At 50.2% G+C, this 18951-nt stretch overlaps 1 protein-coding gene across 1 annotated transcript in view; it reads right to left on the bottom strand.

Annotated features, from left to right (window-relative positions):
• USP50 (ubiquitin specific peptidase 50) overlaps positions 1-18951 on the bottom strand; it is a 51425-nt gene that overhangs the window by 27288 nt on the left and 5186 nt on the right. The window contains exons 4-5 of the mRNA XM_063638512.1: positions 7619-7671; positions 3441-3573 (exon numbers count right to left, since the gene is read on the bottom strand). Of these exons, the coding sequence (XP_063494582.1) occupies positions 3441-3573; positions 7619-7671 (186 nt within the window). The remainder of the gene's footprint in view (positions 1-3440; positions 3574-7618; positions 7672-18951) is intronic.

Raw genomic sequence — 18951 nt, 5'->3', positions numbered from 1 at the left:
GCTCCTGGCCTGTATTTTATTTCTTTACCTAGGTGGCAAATAGCGTGAATACTTATTCTGTTCAGATTTCTGTGCCTGAAGTATTTCATCATTTTAAAAAACACTCTTTCTAGAAACCAATGATTTGAGGAGGGTTGAAGGAGTTAGATATTGTTAGCATATGGTTGCCATTTCCAAATATTTGAAGGAACATGTATAAGAAAAAAAGGTATTCTGCTTTGCTAATGCATATGTACAAGCATTTGTTAACTGTAAGCCACACATATATTGCTATCACTGCTTCAGAGGACAGATTTAGGACAAATGGGAAGCCACTACGAGGTGGCAGGTAGATTTGGGCTCAACATAGACATGTTTAACAATCGGAGGCAGCACGATGTCAGAGATGAGAGCAAGACGGTTTGGAGTCAGCCTGCCTGGGTTCAGGTCTTGGCTCTGCTCTTTGTAGGCGGTATGATTTGGGGCAAATTATTTAACCTCTCTGTGCCTGTTTCCTATTCTGTAAAATGGGAATAATACAGAGTGCCTACCTCGTAGGCTAGAATAAGGATTAAATGGTTATTTGTAAAGTGCTTAGAACAGTGCCTGATACATAACAAACGCTATGTAAGTGTTCGTAAAATAAATCTAACAAAGAATCTAGCAAATGAAGAGCCTGCCTTGTAAAGCAGTAAACTCTTCAAGGGCTCATGCAAAGGCTAGATAAATCTCTTTTAAGGATGGTGCAGGGATATCCTTCCCTTCTAGTCTAGAGATGTATGCTTCTTAAACTTCATTATGCACAGAAACCACAGAGGGATATTAAAATGCAGATTCTAAGTCAATGAGCCTGAGGTGGGGCCTGAGATTTTTTTCTCTTTTTTCTGAGATGGAGTCTCGCTCTGTCATCCAGGCTGGAGTGCAATGGTGCGATCTCAGCTCACTGCAACCTCCGCCTCCCAGGTTCAAGTGATTCTCCCGCCTCAGCCTCCTGAGTAGCTGGGACTACAGGCACGTGCCACCATGCCTGGCTAATTTTTTTGTGTGTATTTTTAGTAGAGATGGGGTTTCATCATGTTGGCCAGGATGGTCTCAATCTCCTGACCTCATGATCCGCCCACCTCAGCCTCCCAAAGTACTGGGATTACAGGTGTAAGCCACCGTGCCCGGCCTGAGATTCTTTATTTCTAACAAGTGGTGCCAATGCTACGGTTCTCCTGAGGACCACACCTTAAGTAGCAAAGCTCTAGATGGTTTTATTCCTACTGTCATACATCACAATTTCAAAGATGCTTAGTTTTTTATTTTATTTTATTTTTTTTTTGAGACCGAGTCTCACTCGCTCAGGCTAGAGTGCAGTGGCCCAATATCACTCACTGCAACCTCTGCCTCCTGGGTTCAAGCAATTCTCCTGCCTCAGCCTCCCGAGTAGCTGAGATTACAGGTGCGTGCCACCACACCCAGCTAATTTTTTTGTATTTTTAATAGAGACGGGGTTTCACCATGTTTGCCAGGCTGGTCTCAAACTCCTGACCTCAGGTGATCTGCCCACCTCCGCCTCCCAAAGTGCTGGGATTACAGATGTGAGCCACCGTGCTCAACCTCACAGATGCTTAGTTCTTATCTCTGATGAATCATCAATTTGCAGCAAATTCTAAATACAGTTCTCTTCAAAACCAACTTTTCGCCCCTTAATTAACCAATAATAGTTTGATTACTAAAAGAAGTTGTTTTTTTTTTTATTTTTTTTATTTTTTTTAGAGATGGGGTTTTGCCGTGTTTCCAGGGCTGCTGACTTGAACTCCAAGACTCAAATGATCCTCCCACCTCAGCCTCCCAAAGTGCTGGGATTACAGGCGTGAGCCACCGTGCCCGGCCTGGGAGTAAGAATTTATAGGAGGTTTGGAGTGATGTTTTATATAAACATATCTATTTCCATAATGCACATAATTACCTTTTTTTTTTTTAAGAGATGGAGTCTTGCCCTGTCACCCAGGTTGGAGTACAGAGGAGCAATCATAGCTCACTATAGTCTCTAACTCCTGGCCCCAAGCGATCCTTCCACCTCAGCCTCCACAATTGCTGGAATTATTAATACAAGAGGGAGCCACTGAGCTCAGCAATAATTATAATTTTTATATTCAATTCAGATTTTTGTCATTTGGATATTCTTAAAGCAGAAACATCTATATGAGAAATAAAAATAGCAAAATATAAGGGAGGCAGTTCCTGCACTGTTTAGGAATCTACATTAGAGTCTGCATTTGATATAATAGAGAAGAGGATGCCACTCTAGATTCCCAAGCAAGGAAGTGAGAGAAGAAAAACCATGTTTGGGAGCAGGATAAATTGGAAAGGAGAATGTCGAGACTCGAAGTGAAAACACAAAATACAGAACTGATCATTTTGTTAAAGTGTGGAGGTATGGTTCTGAGAGCTGCTAATGAGGAAGACCAGCAGGATTCACATCTTAGAATACATTAATTCAACAATAAGCTGAAGAGGCAAACTAGACTTCGGTGGACTCTGGTGAATCATACCGGGCTCCGGTGGGAGTCTCAACCATTTGATGTGACACAACTGGACCTCCAGGTACAATTTGAAATATGAGTATGTTCTGAGACAGATGGTTAACACCGTGATCCAGAACAGAAACCCACAGAATGGCTTGCTACTTGGGGATGGTTGATATGAGTTCCGGTGATTTGGTCTAAATTATACTCCATGCTTTCTTTCCTTCAGGAAATCTTCATTGATCATAGTTGACTTAGAACCATAGGGACCCCAGAGTTTTTCTAGGCCTGGCTGTATACAGGAATTGAATCTTGTGGCCAGTATGTACCTACTGTTTTGGGGCTTTGGCCACAAAGTGGTTCATGGGTATTCAACATAAAGCTATCAGAGGCTGAGCATGGTGGCTGATGCTTGTAATCCAGCACTTTAAGGGGCCAGGGTGGGAGGGTCCCTTGAGCCCAGGAGTTCAAGACTAGCATGGGCAGCATAGTGAGACCTCATCTCTACTTAAAAAAAAAAAAAATTGGTGGCACATGCCTGTAGTCTCAGCTACTTGGGGAGGATCAGCTGAGTTGGAGGCTGCAGCGAGCTGTGATTGCACCACTGATGGCACTCCAGCCTGGGCAATAGGGCAAGGCCCTGTCTCAGAAACAATTTTAAGCTATTGGAACCAACTTTTGCTGCTGCTTCTAGGAGCACAATTTGCAGTATCCTTAGATCTTAGATCTGAAATAGCCACTGAGTGGAGAGAAAATAAAGAGGCAGTGAACAGTATATTTTATTTCTTTGTTCCTCTACTGTCTAGGTCAAAGTGGAGAGTTTCCTGATCTATGTTTTTTAAAAGTAGGGCATAAGTCAGGGAGAGACAGGAGAAATAGGGATTCAAGCAGATAATTGTAGAGTTTTCTTTAAAATTTGGTTACTTTTAACAGTTTGTTTTTACTTACCACCACTGCACAGAGGTTGTATTTAGGATATTTCCGGAAAATTGAGCAAGTATAAGGAGTGAGGTCCAAGTTAGTGAGTGGGTAATGAATATCCGTTCTCAGCTGCCTTTTCGTTGTACCCTGAATGTCAAACCTGCAGGGATAATCAATGTGTAAAATACAAAGTAAGCTTGGGAACCGCTCATTTGTCCACATGACAAATTCCAAGTATTTTAAAAGTAATGTCTTGGCTGGGCACAGTGGCTCATGCCTGTAATCCCACAACTTTGGGAGGCCAAGGTGGGCATATCCCTTGAGCCTAGGAGTTTGAGACCAGCCTGAGTAACATGGCAAAACCCCGTCTCTGCATAGAATTCTCACCTACAGTCCCAGCTACTCAGGAGGCTAAGGTAGTGGGATCACCTGAGCATAGGGAGGCTGAGGCTGCAGTGAGTTGTGATCGCGCCACTGCACTCCAGCCTGGGTGACAGAGTGAGACCCTGTCTCTAAAAAAAAGTAATTTCTGGCCTGGCAAGGTGGCTCACGCCTGTAATCCTAGCACTTTGGGAGGCTGAGGCGGGTGGATCACTTGAGGTCATGAGTTAGAACCAGCTTGGCCAACATGGCGAAACCTCGTCTCTACTAAAAATGCAAAAAAATTAGCCGGGCATGGTAGTGGATGCCTGTAATCCCAGCTACTTGGGAGGCTGAGGCCGGAGAATTGCTTGAAACTGGGAGGCGAAGGTTACAGTGAGCTGAGATCGCGCCACTGCACTCCAGCCTGGGCGACAGAGCGAGACTCCATTTCAAAAAAAAAAAAAAAAGTAATTTCCTGGAAAGATTATTTGGTACGGACTTATAAATTACTTTTTTCTTATCTATTTAAATACTGCATCCATAAGCCTCACAAAATGAGACTGGAATTTGAATCAGGGAGTGAGATAGTAAAGATTCAAGCTAAACTTGAATCTAGTAGGGCAAAAAGAAAGGGATAACCAAGGCTCAGCACTGGGGGAAGTGGAAACCCCATTGAAAATTCCTGAGGCTTTTGCTCCAGCTGAACCTATTTATTCTAACCAAGCTGGCTCAGCTTCTCCTTATCTTGATTTCAGCACAGGTAGTCTTGGCAATGTCCTGTTTCCAAGCTCTGAGTTTTTTTGTTTTTTGTTTTTAATGTTTTAATAAGAACATTTTGTGAAAATCTTTCACATTCTGTATTGCTACATGGCTCCTAAATCTGTAAATCTGGGCTCACATCAGAGTCACTCAGAAGCTTTTAAAAAAATAATTATGTTCATTTTGGAAAAATGGCTGGAGGTCTGAGGCCGGGAAATTACCGAGACCGAGACATTCTTGTGCCAGAAAGCAAGATACCCTGTTTTCAAAAAACTAAGGGAATGCCATGTGATCCAGCAATTCCATACCTAGGTATCATCCCAAGAGAAATGAAGCCTTAGGCCCACATAACAAGCTATCTGCTAGTGTTTGTAGAAGCTGTATTCCTAACTACTCAAAACTGTAAACAACCCAAACGTCCATCAACTGGTGGAGACATAAGCAACTGTGGTAAGCTCACAAAAAGGAATAGCACACAGCAATAAAAAAAAGAACTACGAATGCACACAACAACACAAACCAAAAGAATCATGCTAAATGAAAGAAAAACTCTAAAAGCTACATACAGTCTGACAGCATGTTCTGGAAAACACAAAACTATAGGGATGGAAATCAGATCAGCAATTTCTATAGGCTTAGAGTCGGGAGGAGAATGACTAGAAAGGAGCATGAGAGAACTTTTTGAGGTGATGGAAATGGTTTATATGTTGGTTGTAATGGTTACATGACTGCATGCAGTTGTCAGAATTCATAGAACTGTGCACCTAAAAATGATACATTTTATGTAAGCATACCCTAATAAACTAATGGGGCCCCAGGAGCTGACTTGAAGGGGCTCCCACTGGCCAATTTTGAACAATTTGAACACGAAAAGCAATGATGAGAGACGTCTAGTTTTCAGTTCTACACATAAGGAGACTTAGAAGTCACCATTCTGTCCTAACAAGTTAAAAGCTAAATAAAGCTTTTGGTTATTTTCCTTCCCTCAGGAAGGAAAGAATTAACCGAAAGGAAAATAAACAGCTCGTCTTAGAGCTGAAAGAGCAGTGAGGTCACAGGACGAAACACTGCCCCCAAAATTGGAAAAACAGACCAGCAAACATAGAGAATCACAGACTTACCAGAGTCAAAACTGCCGAGCAGAAACCTCTGAGGGAACAGGTCTGTGTAGGAAAACCTGAACTGTAATTGATGAATTGCTAGAGGCTCAGTGCAGAGTCTGAGAGTCAAAAACTCCAAAGAATCCAGTCAGGGGGGGCCCCCACTTTGTGAATTTTCCCCCCAGGAGCCCAACCACACTCTCACGGTAAATATTAGAGACAAATCTCCTCATGCTTCTGGCAGGAAGAAGGGAAAGAAACCATTCTGAAATAGGCTAGAGCACCCTGTTCGTAACGCCTGCCCACAGGAGAAACTCATTAACCAGAGCCTCACCTGATGGGGTCTTATCAGAGCTTAACTAACCTGGGGGAAGGAAAACACCCAACTCCAGCCCACTCTAACTATCCTGTTCCACCAAAGGGGGTGTGGAGGGACTGAGGAGCACTTGTGAAGTTCGTAGTCTGAAGGCTTAAGTTCATTAAAAGACCGAGACCCACTCATAGGATTATGGAACACTCCCCCTCCCCCTCCGCCTCACCACCCCATCATTAAGGTCTATTTACGTCAGTTTCTCTTACCCAGTTCATCATATCTGGCTATCAGGAAAAAGTTACAAGGCATACTAAAAGGCAAAAAACACAGTTTGAAGAGACAGTAAGCATCAGAACCAGATAGGGCAGGGGTGTGGGAATTATCAGACTAAGAATTTAAAACTGATGAACACACTAAGGGTTCTAATGAATAAAGTAGACAGCATGCAAGAACAGACGGTCAATGGAAATCCTAAGAATGAACCAGAAGAAATGCTAGAGGTATCCTTGTTAGTATAGTGGTTAGTTTCTTTTCTTTGTTTTTTTTTAACTACTAGAGGAAAAAACTGCATCTTCTAACATGTGAAGAATGCCTCTGATGGGCTCATTAGTAGACTGGACACAGCTGAAGAAAGAATCGCTGAGCTTCAGGAACCTCAGCAGAAACCTTTAAAACTGACAAGAAGAAAGCAAAAAGACTGGCCAGGCACAGTGGCTCATGCCTGTAATCCCAGCTACATTGGGAGGCCAAGGCAGGTGGATCACTTGAGGTCAGGAGTTCAAAACCACCCTGGCCAACATGGTGAAACCCCATCTCTACCAAAAATACAAAATTAGCCTGGCATGGTGGTGTGGGCCTGTAGTCCCAGCTACTCGGGAGGCTGAGGCAGGAGAATCGCTTGAACCTGGGAGGCAGAGATTGCAGTGAGCCAAGATCACGCCACTGCCCTTCAGGCTGAGCAACAGAGTGAGACTCCATCTCAAAAAAAAGAAATGTTAAAAGAAATCCTTTACAGAGAAGGAAAATGATATAGGTCAAACACTTGAATCTACATAAAGAGCACTGAAGAAGGAATAAGTGAGGGTAAAATGAAAACTTTTATTTTTCTTATTATTAGTTGACCTAACATAACAGTTTATTCAAAACAATAATAGGTACAATATATTCAATTATGTATGCTTATGTATATATCATATATATTCTTGTGTATCTTTATATATAAGTGAAATGAATGACAGCAGTGATACAAGGAAAGCAGTATGGTGTAATTTGAAAGTGGACCTGGATTAGTTGTAAATGTATATTGCAAACTCTAGGGCAACCACTAACAAATGTTTTAAAAAGTATAACTGATGTGGTAATAAAGGAGAGAAAATGGAGTCATATCAGATGCTCAATTAAAAACACAAAAAGCAGGAAAAGAGTGGTAGATAAAAACAGGAACACAAAGAACAAAGGCAACAAATAGAAAGCAGTAACAAATACAACAGATATTTAACCCAACGGCATCAACCATCACTTTGAATGTCAATGGTCTATATACATTAATTAAAACACAGATTGTTTTAATCTGTGAATCAAAAACAAAATTCAACTATATACTGTGTACAAGAAACATACTTGAAATATAAACACACATAGAGCCTAAAAGTAAACAGAGGAAAGCATACCATCCAACCACTAAGAAAGTGGGAGTAGCTATATTAATTTCAGACAGAGCAGCCTTCAAAGCAAAGAAAGTGACTGAGGATAAAAAGGGCCATATATAATGATAAAGGGATGAATTTTTCAAGAAGACATAGAAATTATTAATGTATATGCACCTAACAACAAAGGGTCAAAATACATGAGGAAAAACTGGCTGGGCACCGTGGCTCATGCCTGTAATCCCAGCACATTGGGAGGCCGAGGCAGGTGGGCCACTTGGGGTCAGGAGTTCGAGCCCAGCCTGGCCAACATGGCTAAACCCTGTCTCTACTAAAAATACAAAAACCAACTAGGTGTGGTGGCACGCACCTGTAATCCCAGATACTCAAGGCTGAGACACAAGAATTGCTTAAACCCAGGAGGCAGAGTTTGCAGTGAGCCAAGACTGCACCACTGCACTCCAGCCTGGGCCACAGAGCGAAACTCTGTCTCACACATACACACACACACAAAGGAAAAACTGACAGAACTGCAAGGAGAAATAGATGAATCACTTTTATAGTTGGAGATATCAACACACCTCTGTCAGAAATGGACAGATCCAGTAGGCAAAAAATTAGTAAGGACATAGTTAAACTCAACGACACCATCTGTCCATAGATGTAATTGACATCTGTAGACTCTTTCACCCAACAACAGCAGAATATATATTATTCTCAAGCTCACATGGAACATTCACCAAGACTCTAGCTAGGCTAAATAAGAATAAGTTAGACCTTCTGGCCTAAGGTATGCTCGTTAAAACACACTTTAACAAATTTAAAATAATAGAAACCATACAATGTCTGCTGTCAGACCACAGTGGAATTAAACTAGAAACAAATAACAGAAAGATAATTAGGAAATCCCCAAATACATGGAGATTAAACAACACACTTCTAAATAACACAAGTCAAAGAAGATATCTTGAAAGAAATTTCAAAATGGGCTGGGGACAGTGGCTCACGCCTGTAATTCCAGCACTTTGGGAAGCCAAGGTGGGAGAATCTCTTGAGCCCAGGAGTTCAAGACCAGCCTAGGCAACATAGTGAGACATCATCTCTATAAAAAAATTTTAAAAATTAGCTGGGCATGGTCCTAGCTACATACCTTTATCCCAGGTATGCAAAGCTCGTCCTACATTGGAAAAATTAATGAAATCTATCACATAGGCTGGGCGCGGTGGCTCACGCCTGTAATCCCAGCACTTTGCGAGGCTGAGGAGGGCGGATCACAAGGTCAGGAGATCGAGACCATCCTGGCTAACACAGTGAAACCCGTCTCTACTAAAATTAGAAAAAATTAGCCGGGCGTGCTGGTGGGCGCCTGTAGTCCCAGCTACACGGGAGGCTGAGGCAGGAGAATGGCGTGAGCCCGAGAGTCGGAGCCTGCAGTGAGCCGAGATCACACCACTGCACTCCAGCCTGGGTGACAGAGCAAGACTCCGTCTCAAAAAAAAAAAAAAAAAAAAAAAGAAAAAGAAATCTATCACATAATTAGGTTAAAGGAAAAAAATCACACACACGATCAAATCAACAGACACAGAAAAAGTGTCTGACAACATCCAATACCCATCATGATAAAAACTCTCAGTAAACTAAGAATAGAGGAGAACTTCTTCAACTTAATAAAGAATGTCTACAAATAATCTACAGTAACATCATACTTAATGGTGAGTAACTAGAAGCTTTCCCACTACAGTCAGGAGCAAGGCAAGGATGTCCCCTCTCATCACTACTTTTCAACATTGTATTAGAAGTCCTAGCTAATGCAACAAGAAAGACAAGAAAATAACAGTTATAGAGACAGGGAAGTAAGAAATAAAACTGTCTTTGTCTACAGATGACATGATTGTGTATGTTGAAAATCTGAAGGAATCAACAAAAAAACCTCTCGGAAATAACAAACAATTATAGCAAGGTTGTAGGATACAAGATTAATATACAAAAAGTATTTTACACATCAGCTTTGAACAAATGGAATTCGAAATTAAAACATGGCTGGGCATGGTGGCTCATGCCTGTAATCCCAGCACTTTGGGAGGCCACGGCGGGTGGATCACCTGAGGTCAGGAGTTCAAGACGAGCCCGGCCAACATGACGAAACCCTGTCTCTACTGAAAATACAAATCTAGTTGGGTATGGTGGTGCATACCTATAATCCCAGCTACTCAGGAGGTTGAGACTGGAGAATCACTTGAATCTGGGAGGCAGAGACTGCAGTGAGCCGAGATCATGCCACTGCATTCCAGCCTGGGCAACAGAGCAAGACTCTGTCTCAAAAAAAAAATTTTAATTTAATTTAAAATAAATTAAAAAAAACACAATACCATTCACATTAGCACCCTCAAAAATGAAATACTTAGTTATAAAATTAACAAAATATGTACAAGACCTATAGAAGGAAAACTAGAAAATTCTCATGAAAGAAATCCAAGAAGAACCCAAATAAACAGAGAGATACATTCTATACTCATGGATAAGAAGCTTCAATATTGTCAAGATGTCAGTTCTTCCCAACTTGATCTGTAAATACAATGCAATCCCAATCAAAATCCCAGCAACTTATTTTGTGGATATTGACAAAATGATTCTTTTTTTTTTTTGAGACGGAGTCTCGCTCTGTGGCCCAGGCTGGAGTGCAGTGGCACAATCTTAGCTCACTGCAAGCTCCGCCTCCCGGGTTCACGCCATTCTCCTGCCTCAGCCTCTCTGAGTAGCTGGGACTACAGGCGCCCGCCACCACACCTGGCTAATTTTTTTTTTTTGTATTTTTAGTAGAGATGGGGTTTCAACGTGGTCTCGATCTCCTGACCTCGTGATCCGCCCGCCTCGGCCTCCCAAAGTGCTGGGATTACAAGCGTGAGCCACTGCGCCCGGCCAGATACTGACAAAATGATTCTAAAGTTTATGGGGTGAGGTAAAAGATCCAGAGTAGCCAAAACTATACTGAAGGAAAACATAATTGGACTGACATTACCAAACTTCAAAACTTATTTTAAAACCAGAATAATAAAGACAATGTGGTATTGGTGAAAAAAAAAAAAAATAGAAAAATAATGGTACAGACAAGAGAGCTCAGAAATGGACCCACAAAGGTATAATCAACTGATCATTGACAAAGGAACAAAGGTAATACAATGGAGAAAAGATAACCTTTTTCAACAAATGGTGCTGGGACAACTGGATACCTACATGAAAAAAAAAAAGAAGAAGAATCCACACACAAACCTTACACCCTTCACAAAAATTAACTCAAAATGGATCACAGACCAAAATGTAAAACAGAAAACTACAAAACTCCTGGAAGATAACACTGGAGAAAATCTAGATAATCTTGTGTTTGGCAATGACTACTTAGCTACAACACCAAAGGCCTACTTTACAAAAGAACTGATAAGCTGGACTCCATTAAACTCAAAATTTTCTGCTCTACAAAACACTGTCAAGAGAATAAAAAACAAGCCATGGAGGCCAGGCGCGGTGGCTCACGCTTGTAATCCCAGCACTTTGGGAGGCCGAGGCGGGCGGATCACGAGGTCAGGAGATCGAGACCACGTTGAAACCCCGTCTCTACTAAAAATACAAAAAAATTAGCCGGGCGTGGTGGCGGGCGCCTGTAGTCCCAGCTACTCGGAGAGGCTGAGGCAGGAGAATGGCGGGAACCCGGGAGGCGGAGCTTGCAGTGAGCCGAGATTGCGCCACTGCACTCCAGCCTGGGCGACAGACTGAGACTCCGTCTCAAAAAAAAAAAAAAAAAAGAAAGAAAGAAAAAAACAAGCCATGGACTAAAAAAAAAAAAAAGACACATCTGGTAAATAACTGCTATTGAAAATATACAAGAAATTTTGCCAGGCACAGTGGTTCGTGCCTATAATCCAAGCACTTTGGGAGACCGAGGTGGGCAGATCACCTGAGCTCAGGAGTTCAAGACCAGCCTGGGCAACATGGTGAAAACCTGTCTCTACCAAAAAAAATAAGAACTAGCTGGGCGTGGTGGCGAGTGCCTGTAGTCTCAGCTACTCTGGAGGCTGAGGCAGGAGAATGGCTTGAACCAGGGAAGCAAAGGCTGCAAGAACCGAGATTTCACCACTGCACTCCAGCCTGGGTGACAAAGCAAGAGACTGAAGAAAAGAAGGGAGGGGAGGGGAGGGGATGAAGGGGAGGGGAGGGAGAGAGGGGAGGCGAGGGGAGGGAGGGGAGGCAAGGGGAGGGGAGGGGAGGGGAGGGGAGGGAAGGGAAGGGAAGAGAAGGGAAGGGAAGGGAAGGGAAGTCAAGTCTTAAAACTCAACAATTAGAAAACCAACAACCTGGCCGGGCTCACGCCTGTAATCCCAAAACTTTGGGAGACCGAGGTGGGTGGATCACGAGGTCAAGAGATCAGACCATCCTGACCAACATGGTGAAACCCCATGTTTACTAAAAATCCAAAAAAATTAGCTGGGCATGGTGGCATGCACCTGTAGTCCCAGCTACTCGGGAGGCTGAGGCAGGAGAATTGCTTGAACCCGGGAGGTGGAGGTTGCAGTGAGCTGAGATCACATCACTGCACTCCAGCCTGGCAACAGAGTGAGACACTGTCTCAAAAAAAAAAAAAAAAAAAAAAGAAAAAGAAAAAGAAAAGAAAACCAACAACCCAATTTTTAAAATATGCCAAAGACCTTAACAGACCTTCACTGAAGTATCTTACCAGGGACTAGGGGGAGCAGGAATGTGGAGTTACTAAAGGTTATGGAGTTTCTGTTTGGGTGATGAAGAAGTTTTAGAAATAGCGATGACTGTTGCACAACATTGTGAATAATTAATGCCAATGAATTGTATAATTAGAATTGCTAAAATGGCAAAGTTTTGTTATGCTGCATATATTTTATCAGAATTTAAAAACAATAACATAATATACCAAATATCATTGAATTGTATACGCGAAATGGGTGAATTATTGGCATGTGAATTATATCTCTGTAAGGCCATTTGAAAATATGTGCCCACAAAATGTAAAAATCCATACCTTTTTAGGTGAAAAATAATTATTTTTGGTGCTTTGGAAATACTGGCATTGTATTTACAGATCAAGTTGGGAAAAACTGACATCTTGACAATATTGAAGCTTCTTATCCATGAATATAGAATATATCTCTCTGTTTATTTAGGTTCTTCTTGGACTTCTTTCATGAGAATTTTCTAGTTTTCCTTCTATAGGTCTTGTACATATTTTGTTAATTTGTTTTTTATGTATATTTTATTTTATTTTATTTTATTTTTTCCCATCACCTTGAGCATTTATTTCTTTTCTTTTATTAATTTTTTTTGCACACAAAAACAATAAACATTTTCTAAAAATACAAACAAAAAGATGCATATCAAACATATTAGGAAGGTTGCACATGGGAAGTCGGGGAATAGAAATGGGGGGTGGGAGTTAAAATAAATGAGAGGGACTTTATATGGATCAGTGATAATAACTCAATCCTCTATTTGACAAACAAGAGGGAGAAGGAAGAGGAAGAAAAAGAAAGTGGGATAAAGGATCAGAAAGGGAGGAAAATAGAAAAAATTAGAGTATGACTCCAGGGTAGACCTGTTTTGTTGTCACTGAGTTGGTTGGTTGGTTTGTCTGTTGTATTTTTCATGTTTCGCCAAGTTGGCCAGACTGGTCTCGAACTCCTAGCCCGAAGTGATCAACCCGCCTCGCCCCCCAGAGTGCCGGGACCACAGGCGTGAGCCACCACGTCCAGCCCCCACATTGCTTCTGGCCTCCGTGGTAGACCTCCCAGACGCAGCGGCCGGGCAGAGGCGCTCCTCATTTCTTCCCAGACACCGGGCGGCCGGGCAGAGGCGCTCCTCACTTCCCAGACGGGGCGGCCAGGCAGAGACGCTCCTCACTTCTTCCCAGACGATAGGTGGCCGGGCAGAGGCGCTCCTGACTTCCCAGACGCGGTGGCTGGGCAGAGGCGCTACTCACTTCCCAGACGATGCGTGGCCGGGCAGAGGCGCCCCTCATTTCCCAGACGATGGATGGCCGGGCAGAGGCACTCCTCACTTCCCAGATGATGGGTAGCCGGGCAGAGGCGCTCCTCACTTCCCAGATGGGGCGGCCGGGCAGAGGCGCTCCTCACTTCTTCCCGGACGGGGCGGCCGGGCAGAGGCGCTCCTCACTTATTCCCTGACGGGGCGGCCGGGCAGAGGCGCTCCTCACTTCTTCCCAGACGGGGCGGCCGGGCAGAGGCGCTCCTCACTTCTTCCCGGACAGGGCGGCCGGGCAGAGGCGCTCCTCACTTCCCAGATGGGGCGGCCGGGCAGAGGCGCTCCTCACTTCTTCCCAGTCGGGGCGGCCGGGCAGAGGTGCTCCTCACTTCTTCCCAGACGGGGTGGCCGGGCAGAGGCGCTCCTCACTTCTTCCCTGACGGGGCGGCCGGGCAGAGGCGCTCCTCATTTCTTCCCGGACGGGGCGGCCGGGCAGAGGCGCTCCTCACTTCTTCCCGGACGGGGCGGCCGGGCAGAGGCGCTCCTCACTTCCCAGGCGATGGGTGGCCGGGCAGAGGCGCTCCTCACTTCCCAGGCGATGGGTGGCCGGGCAGAGGCGCTCCTCACTTCCAGACGATGGGTGGCCGGGCAGAGGCGCTCCTCACTTCCCAGGCAATGGGTGGCCGGGCAGAGGCGCTCCTCACTTCTTCCCAGACGAGGCGGCCGGGCAGAGGCGCTCCTCACTTCCCAGACGGGGCGGCCGGGCAGAGGCGCTCCTCACTTCTTCCCAGACGGGGCGGCCGAGCAGAGGCGCTCCTCACTTCCCAGGCGATAGGTGGCCGGGCAGAGGCGCTCCTCACTTCCCAGATGATGGGTGGCCGGCAGAGGCGCTCCTCACTTCTTCCCAGACGGGGCGGCCGGGCAGAGGCGCTCCTCACTTCTTCCCGGACGGGGTGGCCGAGCAGAGGCGCTCCTCACTTCTTCCCAGATGGGGCGGCCGGGCAGAGGCGCTCCTCACTTCCTCCCAGACGATAGGTGGCCGGGCAGAGGCGCTCCTCAATTCCCAGGCGATAGGTGGCCGGGCAGAGGCGCTCCTCACTTCCCAGACGATGGGTGGCCGGGCAGAGGCGCTCCTCACTTCCCAGATGATGGGTGGCCGAGCAGAGGTGCTCCTCACTTCCCAGACGGGGTGGCCGGGCAGAGGCGCTACTCACTTCCCAGACGATGGGTGGCCGGGCAGAGGCACTCCTCACTTCCCAGACGATGGGTAGCCGGGCAGAGGCGCTCCTCACTTCCCAGATGGGGCGGCCAGGCAGAGGCGCTCCTCACTTCTTCCCGGATGGGGCGGCCGGGCAGAGGCACTCCTCATTTCTTCCCTGACGGGGCGGCCGGGCAGAGGTGCTCCTCACTTCTTCACGGACGGGGCGGCCGGGCAGAGGCGCGCCTCACTTCTTCCCGGACGGGGCGGCCGGGCAGAGGCGCTCCTCACTTCTTCCCGGATGGGGCGGCCGGGCAGAGGCGCTCCTCACTTCTTCCCAGACGGGGCGGCCGGGCAGAGGAGCTCCTCACTTCCTCCCAGACGATAGGTGGCCGGGCAGAGGCGCTCCTCACTTCCCAGGCGATGGGCGGCCGGGCAGAGGCGCTCCTCACTTCTTCCCGGACGGGGTGGCCAGGCAGAGGCGCTCCTCACTTCCCAGATGGGGCGGCCGGGCAGAGGCGCTCCTCACTTCTTCCCAGACGGGGCGGCCGAGCAGAGGCGCTCCTCACTTCCCAGGCGATAGGTGGCCGGGCAGAGGCGCTCCTCACTTCCCAGATGATGGGTGGCCGGCAGAGGCGCTCCTCACTTCCCAGATGATGGGTGGCCGGCAGAGGCGCTCCTCACTTCCCAGACGATGGGTAGCCGGGCAGAGGCGCTCCTCACTTCCCAGATGGGGCGGCCGGGCAGAGGCGCTCCTCACTTCTTCCCTGACGGGGCGGCCGGGCAGAGGCGCTCCTCACTTCTTCCCAGATGGGGCGGCCGGGCAGAGGCGCTCCTCACTTCTTCCCAGACGGGGCGGCCGGGCAGAGGCGCTCCTCACTTCCTCCCAGACGATAGGTGGCCGGGCAGAGGCGCTCCTCAATTCCCAGGCGATAGGTGGCCGGGCAGAGGCGCTCCTCACTTCCCAGACGATGGGTGGCCGGGCAGAGGCGCTCCTCACTTCCCAGCTGATGGGTGGCCGGGCAGAGGCGCTCCTCACTTCCCAGACGGGGTGGCCGGGCAGAGGCGCTACTCACTTCCCAGACGGGGCGGCCGGGCAGAGGCGCTCCTCACTTCTTCCCAGACGGGGCGGCCGGGCAGAGGCGCTCCTCACTTCTTCCCGGACGGGGCGGCCGGGTAGAGGCGCTCCTCACTTCTTCCCGGACGGGGTGGCCAGGCAGAGGCGCTCCTCACTTCCCAGATGGGGCGGCCGGGCAGAGGCGCTCCTCACTTCTTCCCAGACGGGGTGGCCGGGCAGAGGTGCTCCTCACTTCTTCCCAGACGGGGTGGCCGGGCAGAGGCGCTCCTCACTTCCCAGACGGTGGGTGGCCGGGCAGAGGCGCTCCTCACTTCCCAGACGATGGGTGGCCGGGCAGAGGCGCTCCTCACTTCCCAGACGGGGCGGCCGGGCAGAGGCGCTCCTCACTTCCCAGACGATGAGTGGCCGGGCAGAGGCGCTCCTCACTTCTTCCCAGATGGGGCGGCCGGGTAGAGGCGCTCCTCACTTCTTCCCGGACGGGGCGGCCGAGTAGAGGCGCTCCTCACTTCTTCCCGGACGGGGTGGCCAGGCAGAGGCGCTCCTCACTTCCCAGATGGGGTGGCCGGGCAGAGGCGCTCCTCACTTCCCAGACGGGGCGGCCGGGCAGAGGCGCTCCTCACTTCTTCCCAGACGGGGCGGCCGGGCAGAGGCGCTCCTCACTTCTTCCCAGACGGGGTGGCCGGGCAGAGGCGCTCCTCACTTCCCAGACGGGGTGGCCGGGCAGAGGCACTCCTCACTTCCCAGACGGGGCGGCCGGGCAGAGGCGCTCCTCACTTCCCAGACGGGGCGGCCGGGCAGAGGCGCTCCTCACTTCTTCCCAGACGGGGCGGCCGGGCAGAGGCGCTCCTCACTTCTTCCCGGACGGGGCGGCCGGGTAGAGGCGCTCCTCACTTCTTCCCGGACGGGGTGGCCAGGCAGAGGCGCTCCTCACTTCCCAGATGGGGCGGCCGGGCAGAGGCGCTCCTCACTTCTTCCCAGACGGGGCGGCCGAGCAGAGGCGCTCCTCACTTCCCAGGCGATAGGTGGCCGGGCAGAGGCGCTCCTCACTTCCCAGATGATGGGTGGCCTGCAGAGGCGCTCCTCACTTCCCAGACGATGGGTAGCCGGGCAGAGGCGCTCCTCACTTCCCAGATGGGGCGGCCGGGCAGAGGCGCTCCTCACTTCTTCCCTGACGGGGCGGCCGGGCAGAGGCGCTCCTCACTTCTTCCCAGATGGGGCGGCCGGGCAGAGGCACTCCTCACTTCTTCCTGGACGGGGCGGCCGGGTAGAGGCGCTCCTCACTTCTTCCCGGACGGGGTGGCCAGGCAGAGGCGCTCCTCACTTCCCAGATGGGGCGGCCGGGCAGAGGCGCTCCTCACTTCTTCCCAGACGGGGCGGCCGAGCAGAGGCGCTCCTCACTTCCCAGGCGATAGGTGGCCGGGCAGAGGCGCTCCTCACTTCCCAGATGATGGGTGGCCGGCAGAGGCGCTCCTCACTTCCCAGACGATGGGTAGCCGGGCAGAGGCGCTCCTCACTTCCCAGATGGGGCGGCCGGGCAGAGGCGCTCCTCACTTCTTCCCTGACGGGGCGGCCAGGCAGAGGCGCTCCTCACTTCTTCCCAGATGGGGCGGCCGGGCAGAGGCGCTCCTCACTTCTTCCCAGACGATAGGTGGCCGGGCAGAGGCGCTCCTCAATTCCCAGGCGATAGGTGGCCGGGCAGAGGCGCTCCTCACTTCCCAGACGATGGGTGGCCGGGCAGAGGCGCTCCTCACTTCCCAGATGATGGGTGGCCGGGCAGAGGCGCTCCTCACTTCCCAGACGGGGTGGCCGGGCAGAGGCGCTACTCACTTCCCAGACGATGGGTGGCCGGGCAGAGGCACTCCTCACTTCCCAGACGATGGGTAGCCGGGCAGAGGCGCTCCTCACTTCCCAGATGGGGCGGCCAGGCAGAGGCGCTCCTCACTTCTTCCCGGAGGGGGCGGCCGGGCAGAGGCACTCCTCATTTCTTCCCTGACGGGGCGGCCGGGCAGAGGCGCTCCTCACTTCTTCCCAGACGGGGCGGCCGGGCAGAGGCGCTCCTCACTTCTTCCCAGACGGGGTGGCCAGGCAGAGGCGCTCCTCACTTCCCAGATGGGGTGGCCGGGCAGAGGCACTCCTCACTTCCCAGACGGGGCGGCCGGGCAGAGGCACTCCTCACTTCCCAGACGGGGCGGCCGGGCAGAGGCGCTCCTCACTTCTTCCCAGACGGGGCGGCCGGGCAGAGGCGCTCCTCACTTCTTCCCGGATGGGGCGGCCGGGTAGAGGCGCTCCTCACTTCTTCCCGGACGGGGTGGCCAGGCAGAGGCGCTCCTCACTTCCCAGATGGGGCGGCCGGGCAGAGGCGCTCCTCACTTCTTCCCAGATGGGGTGGCCGGGCAGAGGCGCTCCTCACTTCTTCCCAGACGGGGTGGCCGGGCAGAGGCGCTCCTCACTTCCCAGATGGTGGGTGGCCGGGCAGAGGCGCTCCTCACTTCCCAGACGATGGGTGGCCGGGCAGAGGCGCTCCTCACCTCCCAGACGGGGTGGCCGGGCAGAGGCGCTCCTCACTTCCCAGACGGTGGGTGGCCGGGCAGAGGCGCTCCTCACTTCCCAGACGATGGGTGGCCGGGCAGAGGCGCTCCTCACTTCCCAGACGGGGCGGCCGGGCAGAGGCGCTCCTCACTTCCCAGACGATGAGTGGCCGGGCAGAGGCGCTCCTCACTTCCCAGATGGGGCGGCCGGGCAGAGGCGCTCCTCACTTCTTCCCAGATGGGGCGGCCGGGCAGAGGCGCTCCTCACTTCTTCCTGGACGGGGCGGCCGGGTAGAGGCGCTCCTCACTTCTTCCCGGACGGGGCGCCCGGGCAGAGGCGCTCCTCACTTCTTCCCGGACGGGGCGGCCGGGTAGAGGCGCTCCTCACTTCTTCCCGGACGGGGTGGCCAGGCAGAGGCGCTCCTCACTTCCCAGATGGGGCGGCCGGGCAGAGGCGCTCCTCACTTCTTCCCAGACGGGGCGGCCGAGCAGAGGCGCTCCTCACTTCCCAGGCGATAGGTGGCCGGGCAGAGGCGCTCCTCACTTCCCA

This window comes from Symphalangus syndactylus, chromosome 5 (genome assembly GCF_028878055.3).
Source record: "Symphalangus syndactylus isolate Jambi chromosome 5, NHGRI_mSymSyn1-v2.1_pri, whole genome shotgun sequence".
Lineage (NCBI taxonomy): Eukaryota > Metazoa > Chordata > Mammalia > Primates > Hylobatidae > Symphalangus > Symphalangus syndactylus.
The sequence above is the reverse complement of the archived record's forward strand: the minus strand, read 5'-3'. Positions and strand labels throughout refer to the sequence as shown.